Consider the following 14,148-nt stretch of genomic DNA (forward strand, 5'->3'; position numbering starts at 1 on the left):
AAGTGCTCAGTAAATACGATTGAATGAATGAATGAATGAACTTCAGCTGAATTGAACCATTTCCACTCCGGAGAGCTTGGAAAGGGAGAGGCCTGTGGCTATTTGGGGGGAGAAGAACCACTGCAACAGGTGGGGGTATCCCAGTAACTGCTATTCCTAGTGATGAATCGGTGGACCTCGAAAACTTTTCAGAAGCAAATGTGTTTCCTCAGCTTCATGTCATTCCGGGGCACAGAGTTTGACCAATAGCCGAAGTGACTTTCTTTTCTCCCTCTGCTCTTTCCGATTGTAGTCCTAGAGCAGACTGAGAACCAAACCGAAAACTATCTGCTCTTTCTTTCTCTCCCCACTACAGCTGAAGCTTTCCTTCACTCTGGACCAGGAGACCGGCATGCCCCAAGGTTGTTACATCTACCAGTATCGGGACAGTAACAAGTAAGTGACAGAAACTACAACCAGTGAACACCCGCCGCACTAGGGAAACTGAAGCAGCACCAAATGATAAGCATCAGGGGTTGTGAGCCCCTTGAGGGACAGGGACTATGTCCAGCCCAATAACTTGTATCTACCCCAGCGCTTAGAACAGTGTTTGGCATGTAGTAAGCACTTAACAAATGTAATGACAATGGTGATGTGGCTGCACAAAACGTAGTCTGGATATATACGCGTGTGTGTGTGTGTGTGTGTGTGTGTGTGTGTGTGTGTGTGTGTGTGTGTGTGAAATGGGGAGTGGGAGAGGGACAGAGGGGAGGCTGAGGGGGACTTGGTTGTGGAAGAACAAGATCACCTGAAATCGACTATCTTGCACGTCTTCTTTCTCCCTGACACCCAGAACTCAGGTATTTTTAAAGGGGCAAACCTATAAAGTAGAACTGTATTTCACTTGAAAGAGTTCAGCTCTCCCTTCTCCCTCCCTTTCCTCCACCTCCCCTGCCGAAGCATACACATGCTGATTCACTTTGTGGCTTTTGCCACTTTATGGTTTCTTTAATAGAAGGCCGACGACCGCACTCCATATTTACAGGGCTTGTTGTGATATCTTAGCTTGTGCATGTGGTAGTTGGAAGAGCCCTGAAAAGCAAAGTAAGGACACAGCCATTTCTGGGTATTTTAGGAGACTTTCAATCTCTGATTTCAGTGGGCAGTTGGCACCTGACTGTTTTCCTATCAGCTCTCCTCCTCTTCACCCCCCTAATGGCAGATTTCCCTCCTGGAGCTGTGGTTTTCTCTCTTTGATCCAGTCCCAAAGCTTATCCCAGGGGGACTGCAAGGCCTGGAGAATGTGAGAATGAGATGTGGGGAAGGAACTTCTATGTCTTTCCGAGTGTTTCCGAGACCTGTAGCCCTACTAAGACGTGGCAAGGAAACATGGAGCCAAAGTAGTGAGGCCTTGAATCTCCACTGCCACTAATTCAATAGTAATAATAATAATGATGGCATTTGTTAAGTTCTTACTATGGGCAGTGCACCGTTCTAAGCGCTGGGGAGGATACAAGGTGATCAGGTTGTCCCAAGTGGGGCTCACAGTCTTAATTCCCATTTTACAGATGAGATAACTGAGGCACAGAGAAGTTAAGTGACTTGCCCAAAGTCACACAGCTGACAATTGGTGAAGCCGGGATTTAAACCCATGTGCAGCCATACCAGAGATAGATAACCCGGGACATAAAGAGGTCCAGGACCTGGTTCATTCATTCATTCAGTGGTGTCTATTGAGTGCTTACTATATGCAAAGCACTGTACTAAGCACTTGGGAGAGTACAATGTAAGCAGCGTGGCTCAGTGGAAAGAGCATGGGCTTTGGAGTCAGAGGTCATGGGTTCAAATCCCGGCTCCGCCACTTGTAGGCTGTGTGACTTCGGGCAAGTCACTTAACTTCTCTGTGCCTCAGTTACCTCATCTGTAAAATGGGGATTGAGACTGTGAGCCCCACGTGGGACAACCTGATCACTTTGTAACCTCTCCAGCGCTTAGAACAGTGCTTTGCACATAGTAAGCGCTTAATAAATGCTATTATTATTATTATTATTATTATTATTATTATTATTATTATTATCATTATAGTTGGTAGACACAATCCGTGGCCACAAGGAGGTTACAAGTCTATGGGGGAGATGGACAGTAAACAAAATTAGAGATGGGGAAATAGCAGAATATAAAGATTTGGACATAAGTGTTGTGGAGCCGGGAGTGAGGTATGGTTCCAAATGCAAAGATGATATAGATGGGAAGGTGAGTAGGGAAATGAGGGCTTAGTTGGGAAGGCCTCTTGGAGAAGATGTGATTTTAGGAGGGCTCTGAAGGTGGAGGGAGGACGTACGCAATGGGTCAGTGGTGAGATAGACAAGATCAAAGTACAATAAGTAGAATGGCATTAGAGATGGGAAGCGAGTGGTTAGGATGTAGGAAATCAATAAGGTAAGGTCAGAGGGGGCGAGCTGATTGAATGCTTTAAAGCTGATGATAAGGAGTTTCTGTTTGTTCCAGAGGTAGATGGGCAACCGCTGGAGGTTTTTGAGGAGTGCAGAGAAGCAGCGTAGCTCAGTGGAAAGAGCACGGGCTTGGGAGTCAGAGGTCATGAGTTCAAATCACTTGTCAGCTGCATGACTTTGGGCAAGTCACTTAACTTCTCTGTGCCTCAGTTACCTCATCTGTGAAATGGGGATTAAGATTGTGAGCCCCATATGGGACAACCTGATCACCCTGTATCCTCCCCAGCGCTTAGAACAGTGCTTAGAACATAGTAAGTGCTTAACAAATACCAAAATTATTATTATGTGGACTGAATGTTTTTTTTTAGAAAAATGATCTGGATAGCAGAGTGGAGTGTGGACTGGAGTTGGGGAGACAGGGAGATCAGCGAGGAGGTTGATACAGTGGTCAAGGAGGGATATGATAAGCGCTTGGATGATTCATTCATTCAGTCGTATTTATGGAGTGCTTACTGTGTGCGGAGCACTGTACTAAGTACTTGGAGAGTACAATTCAGCAATTAAGAGATGCAGTCCCTGCCCATACCAAGCGTAGAGTCTAGAATGGGGGAGACCTAATAACAGGTCTTTTAGTGATGTTGTAAAAATAGAACTGACGGGATTGGGTGACAGATTGAATATGTGGTTTGAATGGGAGAGATGAACCAAGGATAATACCAAGTTTTTTGGACTTGTGAAGTAGGGTGAGTGGTGGTATTGTCTATAGTGATGGTAACCTCAAGGGAGCGACTGGGTTTGGGTGGAAAAATGGTGAAGTTTTGCTTTGGTCATGTTAAGTTTTAGGTGTCAGTGAGATGTCCAGGTAGAGATGTTCTTCAAGGCAGGAGGAAATGTGAGACTGTAGAGCGAAAGAGTGGTCAGGGCTGGAGAGGTAGATTTGGGAATCTTCCCCATAAAGGTGGGGGTTGAAGCCATGAGAACAAATAATGATAATAATTGTCATATCTGTTAAGCACTTACTATGTGCTAAGCACTGTACAAGGCACTGGGAAGGTTACAAGCAAATTGGGTTGGACACAGCTCCTGTCCCACATGGGGCTCCCAGTCTTAATTCCCATTTTACAGATGAGGTAACCGATGCCCAGAGAAGCAAAGTGACTTGTTCAGGGTCATACAGCAGACAAGTGGTGGAGCTGGGATTAGAACCCAGGTCCTTCTGATTCTCAGGCCAGTGCTGTCTCTCCACTAGGTCACACTGCTTCTTCTATGTGTTCTCCCTAGGTGTGGGTGTAGATCGGGAATAGAAGGGGACCCAGAACTGAACCTTGAGCCCCCCTGCCTACTGTCAGAGGGTGGGAGGCAGAGGGGGAGCCTGCGAACGAGTCTGAGGAGGAGGAGTCAGAGGGATAGGAGGAGAACCAGAAAAAGACAGTATCAGTGAAGCTAAGGTTAGATGTTTCCAGGAGAAGGGGGTGGTCCAAAAGTGTCAGAGGCAGCTGAGAGGTCAAGGAGGATTAGGATGGAGTAGAGGATTTTGGATTTGGCAAGAAGGAGGTCACTGAGTTCATGAGGGTTAAATGAGCAGCCCTTTTATAATCCCCAGGTGGTTCTAGGTTTTTGTGAATTATGTAATGGATTATGCAGTTTCTCTGTATTTCTCTACTTTTCTCTTTGATTTTGTTATTCAGCTTTTTCCCTCCGTGCCTTCATTCTTACTCTCATTCTTTTCAGCTCCCACAGTACAGGTTTGTGAGACTGTCACCTTCTGGAATAGGAAAGGAGGAGATGGTTGTCCAGAATAATCCATACAGACCCCTTGACCCATTGAATATAGGTGTGACAGAACAAATTGGGTCCTTAGTCTAGACCAGTAGATAAATTATTATTATTATTATTATATTTGTGAAGGGCTTACCATGTGTCAAGAACTGTTCTAAGCATTGGGGTAGATTCAGATTAATCAGGTCGGACACAGTCCCTGACCCAAATGGGGCTCACAGTCTGAGTAGGAGGGAGAACAGATATTGAATCCCCATTTTGCAGAGGAGGAAATTGAGGCACAGAGGAATAAAGTGACTTGCTCAAGGTCGCACAACTGGTAGAGCCGGGACTAGGAACCCTGGACCTCTGACTCCCAGGCTTGTGCTCTTTCCAGTAGGCCACACTGCTTCCAAGCTGGGGAGGAAGGAGAGGTGCAAATGTAAGTCCATAATTACATAATTACATAATAATAAGAAGAAGAAGAAGAAGAAGAAGAAGAATTTATTCTCAGGCATCCAGGTGGAGAGCAAAGAAAGATGTGGGGCAGTTAAGTACTCAAGCATGAACTCAGTGAAGCAGCATGGCCTAGAGGAAGGAGCCCTCACCTACCCCACCTCCCTCAGCACCCCCGGGAGCCAGAGGACCTGGATTCTAATCACAACTCCACTACTTGTCTTGCCAAGTCATTTACTTCTTTGTACCTCAGTTATCTGTAAAATGGTGATTAAGACTGCAAGCCCTATGTGGATAACAGGGACTGTATCTGGCCCAGTTATCTTCTATCTATTCCAGAGCTTAGTTTGGTGCCTGGCACATAGTAAGCACTTTACAAATACCACAATTATTATTATCATAATCATCATTATTATTATTGTCTGCTGTGGAACCATGGACAAGTGACTTAACTTCTCTGTACCTCAGTTACCTCATCTGTAAAATGGGAATTAAGACTGTGAGCTCTATGTGGGACATGGGCTGTGTCCAACCTAATTATCTCTTATCTACCTCAGCGCTTAATACAGTGCCTGGCACATAGTAAGCACTTAACAAATACCAATTAAAAAAATAGTTAAGCTCTGTAAGGGATTGCTGCCAAGAAAATGTGTCTGGAAGTCAGGAGGCCTAGGTACTAGTCCCAGCTCCACCACTGACTTGCTGTGTGACTGTGGACAAGTCACTTGACCTTTCTGTGCCCCAGTTCCCTCAACTGTAAAATGGGGATAAGATACCTGTTCTCCCTCACTTCCTTCCTCTTAGATTGGGAGACTTGTGTGGGACAGACTGTCTGATCTGATAATCAGTGGTATTTATATGCTTACTATGTGCAGAGCACTGTTCTAAGCACTTGGAAGAGTACAAAAGAGTTGGAAGGGATGTTCCCTGCCCACAATGACAACAAGCATACAGTCTAGAGGATCTTGTATCTACCCCAGCGCCTAGTATATGGTGAGCATGTAATACAAGTCATTTTTTTTTAAAAAAAGGCAGCCATTCATTCAGTCATATTTATTGAGCGCTTACTGTGTGCAGAGCATCAGTCCTTTTCCTCATTCTGACTTGCACTCTTCCTCTTCCTAAAATGGGGTGAAATCTCACCTCACCTCACCTGTAGATGAGAGAAGGCCTTAGGTAGTGTCGATTTCATGAGGTTGTCATCAGCCACGTCTGCTGGTGAAGTTTCTTGCCTTCAGAAAATCACTGAATGATGCTGCCAGTTCTTCTAGTTGGTAGCAGTGGCAATCGAGCCACAGGCCCAAATATTTTTGAGGAAATCCCTTCCAGGCTTAGCATTTCGTTGTTGCAGTTAGAAATAGATGGTCCTTCCCTCCTCCTCCCCCTGGGTCAAACAGGAGCTGGGCGTGTTCCCAAGAGCAGGCTACGAGGTTCCCACTCTATGTCCGCCCGTAGAGCTCAGGCTGGAAATAGCCTTGGTTTGTTTTCCCAATCCCCAGTTCCTAGCAGCATGTCAGAGTGCGTACAGTTGTCTTGGTTAAGAGGTATGGAGTTCAGAGGTTCGGCTTGCGACAGGCGAGCAGGGTAGGTGGAGTGGCATATGTGCTTCTGTAAGGGATTGCAAAAGTGGAGGCCTCATATATGCCTGCAGCTTGTAAATGTGCCAAGTTTATCTCGAAGAAAAACTTAACTAAGGAAAGGAGCTCTCTCTAAATATGAGCTGTGAGGTAAGAGGTTCAGGGCTCTGCTGGCTTCACGCAATGGCCATCTCTTCTCCGTCAGTGGCTGTGTTTGCTCACTGCATGTGCCTCTCCAAAACGAGAAGCTTGACCCCTTCCCTGGTAACCAGGGCTCAGCTGTGTTGGAGTGGTCTGGTGGTATGCTTTCTCCAAGGTCACTGTGTCAGAGGACTTTGGAAAAATGAACCACAGGACATCCTGTTAGTTCACTGTGGGCAAGAAATGTGTCTTCCAGTTGTTTTATTGTACTCTCCCAAGCACCTAGTCCAGTGCACTATACACACGATTGATTGACTCTAACCAATCTTCAAAACAAGGAGCAAGGAGTCTCAAAGGGGGAAGGGACTAGATAGCCTCATTTTTCCAAAGCCCTCTGTTTAGCTAGAAGGACATACAGATATCAGTATAAATAAATAAATTGTGGATATGTATGTAAGTGCTGTAGGGCTTTGGGAGGGGTGAATAGAGACTGCAAAACCAAGTACAAAAGTGAGACGGAAGGGAGTGGGAGAAGAGGAAATGAGGGCAATGGGGCTTAGTCGGGGAAGGCCTCTTGGAAGAGTTGTGCTTTTAATGTGGCTTTGAAAATGGGGAGAGTGATTGTTGGATATGAAGAGGGAGGGCATTCCAGGCCAGAGGCATAAAGTGGGCAAGAGGTTGGCAGTGAGATAGACGAGCTCGAGGTACGGTCAGTAGGTCGGCATTAGGGGAGCGAAGTTTGTGGGCTGGGTTGTAGTAAGAGAGTGGCACACTGAAGTAGAAGGGGGTAAGGTGATTGAGTGCTTTAAAGTAATTGGTAAGGAGTTTCTGTTCGATGCAGAGGTAGAGGAAACCACTGGAGGTTCTTGAGGAGTAGGGAAATGTGGACCGAATGTTTTTGTAGAAAAACAATGTGGACAGCAGAGTGAAGTATGGACTGGAGTGGGGAGAGACAGGAGGCAAGGAAGTCAGGAAGGAGGTTGATGCAGTCAGGAGGGAAAGGGTAAGTGGTTGGATTAAATGGTAGCAGTTTGGATGGAACGAAAGGACATGAGACATGGAATTCCAAAGTTTGACAGTATAAGGGAATGAAATCCATTCAGTTTTACCATATTGCATGTTTTAATTATAAGGCTAATTTTGATATTATATCAAACACTGTTGGGGTTTTAGGGAACGATCTTCTGACAACAGCCATCTGTCTGGTTAGAGCATAATGTGGTATCTGAAGGAGCAGTTGTGCGCATTTTGAGAGTGGCGTACATCAATGCAAGAGCCCAAAAGTGTGATTTTCCACAACTTGAAGTTCTTCAAAGACACAACCCCCTTATTTTTGGCAAACTGGCTAGATGAGGAAGCTTATAGCTGTTAGTGAGACCTCGGGCAAATCACTTAACTTCTCTGTGCCTCAGTTTCCTCATGTGTAAAATTACAATTAAATATATGTTCTTCCCCCATCTTTGACTGTGAGCCCCGTGTGGGATGGGGACAGTATCCGATCTGATTACTTTGTATTTGCCTCAGTGCTTAGTACAATGCTTGACCCATAGTAAGCACTTAACAAGTACCACAGTGATCACTGTTTTTGTTACCTGCTGGGTGTGTAGAGCCTGGCAAAGCAATACCCATCTCAGTTTGGTCACTGGAGCTGACTTCCTCAGGGGAGGAGACAGAGGGGAGGCAACAGTAAGGATGGGCTTTTTTATTTTTAATGGACTTTGTTTAATCAATCAATCAATCGTATTTATTGAGTGCTTACTGTGTGCAGAGCACTGTACTAAGCGCTGGGGAAGTACAAGTTGGCAACATATAGATACAGTCCCTACCCAACAGTGGGCTCACAGTCTAAAAGTTTAAGCATCTAATTATGTGTCAAGCACTGTTCTAAGCACTGGGGTAGGTAGATACAAATTTATCAGGTCAGATACGGTCCCTGTCCCACAAGGGGCTCACGGTTTAAGCAGGAGGGAGAAAAGGTATTGAATCCCCATTTCACAGTTGAGGAAAATGACTTGCCCAAGGTCACATAGCAGGTTACTGGCAGAGCAGGGATTAGAACCCAGATCCTCTGACTTCCAGTCCTGTACGTCTTCAATGAACCCATACTGCTTCCCATAGCCATGCTGCAAGAATGGGTTTGATTCTTTCTTTCAGTTAACTGAAGTTTCAGTTAACAGCTTCTAGACTGTGAGCCCCTTGTTGGGTAGGGACCGTCTCTATATGTTGCCAACTTGTACTTCCCAAGCACTTAGTACAGTGCTCCGCACACAGTAAGTGCTCAATAAATACGATTGAATGAATGAATAATCCAAGGAGCACCCTTTTCTTCTCTCTTGAGATCTTCTCTCAAGCCAGGGAGGAGCTTCTGAAGGTTCCCCGCGTTTGGATAGTTCCCAGCTTCCGGGTCAAGCTCCCCTCCCCTCCATCTCCGAGCCCCAGGTAATCCATGCGAACATTTTCAGATGTCCTAGATCCCTTCGAACAGCACCACTTCTTCCAAGTGCGGGGGAGATGAGGCTTCCTTTCTGCACCTTGGGTGGTGGGCCGCCATCTCAGGTCGGGAGAGCAGGAAATGTTCTTCAAGCGCCAACTCTCCAGGGGTGAAGACGTACAAACCTCCTGACAGGATGAGGATGAACAATGCCCTTGTTACCCGAGGAAGCTCCTGGATTAGCTGGGGGGAGGAGGGGGAAGGTGTTTTCTCCAGAGGATACAATGCAGTCCTCAAGGTGCCAGGACTTACATCATGGGAGCAAGCCTGTAACTGTAATTGACGTGTTGGAATCAGCCGTTGGTAATTCACACATTAGCTCACTGTTTGTAATCATGGCCCTTCATGCTTGCCATTGGTAGGATGAAACCCGGACCTTTTTCTCTTCTCTCTCTCTATCTCTCTGTAATTACTGAAATCAAGGATGATGATTAATGGGTGATAGCGACAAGGTAGGCTTGCTGAATGCGTGTCTCCCTTCTCCCCTCTGCCCCACCCCACTCCATAGCAGGGAGCTAGAAGTGTCCTGCTTCACCATAGGCAACAGTCATTAAAATCTCTTGTGTCGGCATGGCCCTTCCTCTCCCGAGGTTGATCTGCTATCTGCCAGCATCCCAAGGAGGTGGGGAGCGGATATTATTTTCCTCCTCTTCACAGATGGAAAGGCTGAGCCACAGAGAGGAGGAAATGACCTACCCAAGGTCATTCAGAACATCAGGCTCCTAACTCCCAGCTCAGCTAACTCCCGGGCCATCCCTCTGGTCCTCCCCTTTATCTGTGACCAGCCGGTTAACACGCTGACAGTTGGTGTGAACCGAGCTGGCCTGCCCAAGGCAGAGGTCTGATGAGTTCATCCCAGCCTGGTTTGTTTCAGCACCCATATCAGCTAACAGTGCTGAGATCTGGGCAGAATTTAAAGGCCCTCAGGGCTGTAACCAAGTCAGCACATCAGGTACTGGAGAGGGCTTCGTAGGGTTTGGGGAATGTTCTTTGGAAGGAGAAGGGAATAGTTTCTCAGTTGGGTTGCAACACATTACACCAATGACTCCATCAATTTTGAGGAAAAAGCCTTATGGGGGTGTAGGAGTGGACTCATCCAACCCTAGACTCTAAGCCCATTGGGGGCAAGGATTGTCTGTCCTTATTGCCGTATTGTACTTTCCAAGCGTTTAGTGCAGTGCTCTGCATATAGTGAGTGCTCAGTAAATGTGATTGAATGAATCATGGTGGTTGACCTTAGTCAAATGGGAAACTTGGCAAACTTGTTTCTAGACTGTAAACTTCTTGTGGATGGGGAAAGTATCTACCAGTCACTGTTTATTGTTGTATGGTACTTTCCCAAACGCTTAGTACAGTGCTCTGCAAAAAGTAAGTGCTCAATAAATACAATTGAATGAATGAATGAACTCTGATATATTGTGCTGTGCGCACAGTAAGCGCTCAGTAAATGCCTAGACTGTGAGCCCGTTTCTAGACTGTGAGCCCGTTGCTGGGTAGGGACCGTCTCTATATGTTGCCAACTTGTACTTCCCAAGCACTTAGTACAGTGTTCTGCACACAGTAAGTGCTCAATAAATACAATTGAATGAATTAATGAATGAATGTCTTTGTCTGAGGAGGAAGGAAGCCCTGGCACTACCAGGGAAGCAGCTGAGGCAGGTCTTAAATATTCAGTCATTCAGTCAGTCAGTCATATTTATTAAGCAATTACTGTGTGCAGAGCACTATACTCAGCACTTGGGAAAGTACAACACAACAATAAACAGTGACATTACCTACCCAAAACGAATTTACAGTCTAGAGGATGGCCTTGTGATAGATCTAGTGTGCTAATATGCAGCATGGCCTAGTGGATAGAGCCCGGGCCTGGGGATTAGGAAACCTGGGTTCTTATCCCAGCTCTGCCACTTGTCTGCTGTATGACCTTGGGCAAGTCACTTGACTTCTGTGCCTCAGTTGCCTGATCTATAAAATGGGAATTAAGACTGTGAGCCTTATGTGGGACAGGGACTGTGTCCAACCTGATTAATTTGTATCTACACCAGTGCTTAAGACAGTGCCTGGCACATTGTAAGTGCTTAACCAATACCAATTTTTTTAAAAAGGGTCCAGGTTGCAGATAATGACCTGGGAATTCTAGGAGTGTGTAGGTCATTTACATGCCCTGATGCAGAGACCCCTTTAGGATCAATGCCAGCCAAACCTTAGCTCATGCCCTAAGAGGAGCAGCAGAAAGAAACTTCAGAGAAAAGTATCTAAGATTTTCATTTTAGTTTATTTGCCCAGCTGCTTTACACATGCCTCACTGTTCTGGCAGACCCATTCTCTTTCCCTAACACACACCTTAAGATTCACCTTTTTTTCTAAAACTCTTTTAGTCCCCCATTTCCTGCCCACCTCTCTCTTGGCTTCACCAGCCATCCTACCCTGCACATGGTGTCAGTGAGACCCTAGAATCACATACGAGACTCTCAACACACCCAAGATGTCCAACCAGCATTTTGGTTCAGTCCAATGTTGGTCTCCATCATTGGCAGCAAAGAAGTTTCAGAGGACCAGTGTGAGTGTGATGGTGGTCCTCTTCATCCATCATGATGTTCTTATCATATCATCTAATAGTTTGTAAGACTCTCTCTAATAATCCATCTCTGAACTACTATCTATCTATCTATCTATCTATCTATCATCTATCTATCTAACCCTCCTTGGACTTTCTAACATTTCCAGCCTTCCCTCTAATAATCTGTTATGGACTTCTTCAGTCACGGTTTTGCCAAAGCCCTTCTGGAAGTCACGGTTCCAAAGTTGAAGAGCATGGCTGTCCCAAGCACTTAGTATAGTGCTTTGCACACAGTAAGTGCTCAATAAATATGATTGAACGATGAATGGATGTCGTTTACAAAGAGGCCACTCTGATACAAAAATGTGCTTGACACAAGATATTTCAAGATAAGGCAAACAGCATTGACAGTTTCTAAATTTATACTCAGTTTCCATTTTGATGATGATGATATTTTGATAAGTGCTTACTATGTGCCCAGTACTGCACTAAGTGCTGAAATAGATATGAGGTAATTAGGTTGGACACAGGCCCTGTTCCTCATGGAGTTCACATCTAAATGCTTAACAAATTCCATAATTATTAAATATATCACTAGCCTCTTTTCTGGCACTAGTTACGGAGGCGTGAAGGCTTTGGGGAAATGAGGAAACAATTTTCTTAAGAGCTATAATGGGAAGGAAGGAAGTTGAAAGAGGGTGGGAGAGTGGAGTAGGCCATTTTACTTCCAATGAAATAAAGGTTGACTAGGCTATCATGGAACCTCTGTGATGCAATACAAGCATGGACATATCCCGCCATACAGCAGATGTTGTTAATAATAATGATGGCATTTGTTAAGCACTTACTATGTGCAAAGCACTGTTCTAAACGCTGGGGAGGATACAAGGTGATCAGGTTGTCCCACGTGGGGCTCACAATCTTAATCCCCATTTTACAGATGAGGTAATTGAGGCCCAGAGAAGTTAAGTGACTTGCCCAAAGTCACACAGCTGACAATTGGTGGAGCTGGGATTTGAACCCATGACCTCTGACTCCAAAGCCCGTGCTCTTTCCACTGAGCACGCTGCTTCTCTATTTTGAAAGTTATCTTGAATGACTGTTTTGTGTGATGTGTCTTTTCACAGACTTACATATTCAAAATTAGGAGCCATTCCATTCCTTCTGGAAAAATAATATGGAATTACTATATATTATATGTACCATAATATTAAACATTACTGAACTGTTATTTAATCTTTGTTAAAGTAATTCAAATGGGCTGTGTCTGCTCTACCCCGGCACTCAGCGTAGTGCTTGGCACCTAGTGAGCACTTAACAAATACTACAATTGTATTATTACATCACCATTAAATGAGGCGTTGTAATGTGATCTGGAATCTTTCAGTAAACTGCAGTAGTGGAAACTTGTTCTTCTGACTGTGGTAGTGATTTTTCAAGTTCAGCAAATAGTTTGTCCATCTCAGGAAGAAACAGTAGCCTTCACTTGTCTTGAAGAACCTTGCAGTAGCCAAACTCCTTCTGAACACCTCTAGACCTTTAAATACCTCTCTCCATCAGGATCATCATCTTTAATGATTTTTATAAATTCATCTCCTTTCTCAAAATTGTCCCATGACTTCTTAATCCCCAAATCTTAGCTGGTGGTTTGGTAGACCCTAACGTGTTCACCTATTTTGGCATTTTGCAGTAATGCCTTGGCTTGCCCAAGTTTGAGTTGGTCCTCACTGGTCGATGATTCCTCTGAATGAGATGCAGTTAACTTTTTGACATCTGTCTGATCCATTTCTAAGTGAATTTACCTCCCCAGTCCAGGAGTCTCTAACACCTTGAATATTTTTAATGGGATTTGTTAAGCACTTACTATGTGCTGGGCACTGTGCTAAGTGCTGAGGCAAACCCAAGCTAATCAGGTTGGACCCAATCCATGTCCCACATAGGGCTCACAGTCTTAATCCCCACTTTACAAATGAGGTAACTAAGGCGCAGAGAAGTGAAACAACTTAGGGTCCCTTAGCAGACAAGTGGTGGAGCAGTGGCATTCATTCATTCAATCATATTTATTGAGCCCTTACTGTGTGCAGAGCACTGTACTAAGCGCTTGGAAAGTACAGCTCGGCAACAGGTAGAGATAATCTTTACCCAACAACAGGCTCACAGTCTAGAAATGGCAGACACAGTTCTCTGAGTTACTGCATTCCATGAACACTCCCTCAGTTTCTGCCACTCTTCTAAACCACTAGCAAACCTGGAAGGGAAACAGCATGACATAGAGAATAGAGCACAGGCTTGGGAGTCAGAAGGTCATGGGTTCTAATCCTGATTCTGCCCTTGTCTGCTGTGTGAGCCTGGACAAGTCACATCATTTCTCTGTGACCCAGTTACCTCATCTGTAAAATGGGGATTGAGACTGCGAGCCGCACATGGGACAGGGACTGTGTCTAACCTGATTTGTTTGTAACCACCCCAGTGCTTAGTAGAGTGTCTGGCACATAGTAAGCGCTTAACAAACACCACAATAATTATTATCATTTTTATTATTGTTGTTGTTGTTGGTATTGTCTTTGGTACTAGATATGTTTCAGCAGCAACTTACTGCTGTACCAAACTTTGGGCAGAGCTTCCTCCAAGATCCAGTCATTATTAATCACTTCTCCTCAGCCCAGGTTGGGAGAAGTCATGAATTTACTGGTCTGTGGTAATTGGCTGGGACGCCAGGACAGTTGGGCTTTG

At 45.0% G+C, this 14,148-nt stretch overlaps 1 protein-coding gene across 2 annotated transcripts in view; it reads left to right on the forward strand.

The window, feature by feature from the left end:
- The window catches only part of DIS3L2 (DIS3 like 3'-5' exoribonuclease 2), a 566,950-nt gene that overhangs the window by 488,550 nt on the left and 64,252 nt on the right, over positions 1-14,148 (forward strand). For both annotated transcript variants that reach the window (XM_038750342.1, XM_038750351.1), the window contains exon 14: positions 356-435. In XM_038750342.1, the coding sequence (XP_038606270.1) occupies positions 356-435 (80 nt within the window). The remainder of the gene's footprint in view (positions 1-355; positions 436-14,148) is intronic.

The sequence above is a fragment of the Tachyglossus aculeatus genome, chromosome 1 (genome assembly GCF_015852505.1).
Source record: "Tachyglossus aculeatus isolate mTacAcu1 chromosome 1, mTacAcu1.pri, whole genome shotgun sequence".
NCBI lineage: Eukaryota > Metazoa > Chordata > Mammalia > Monotremata > Tachyglossidae > Tachyglossus > Tachyglossus aculeatus.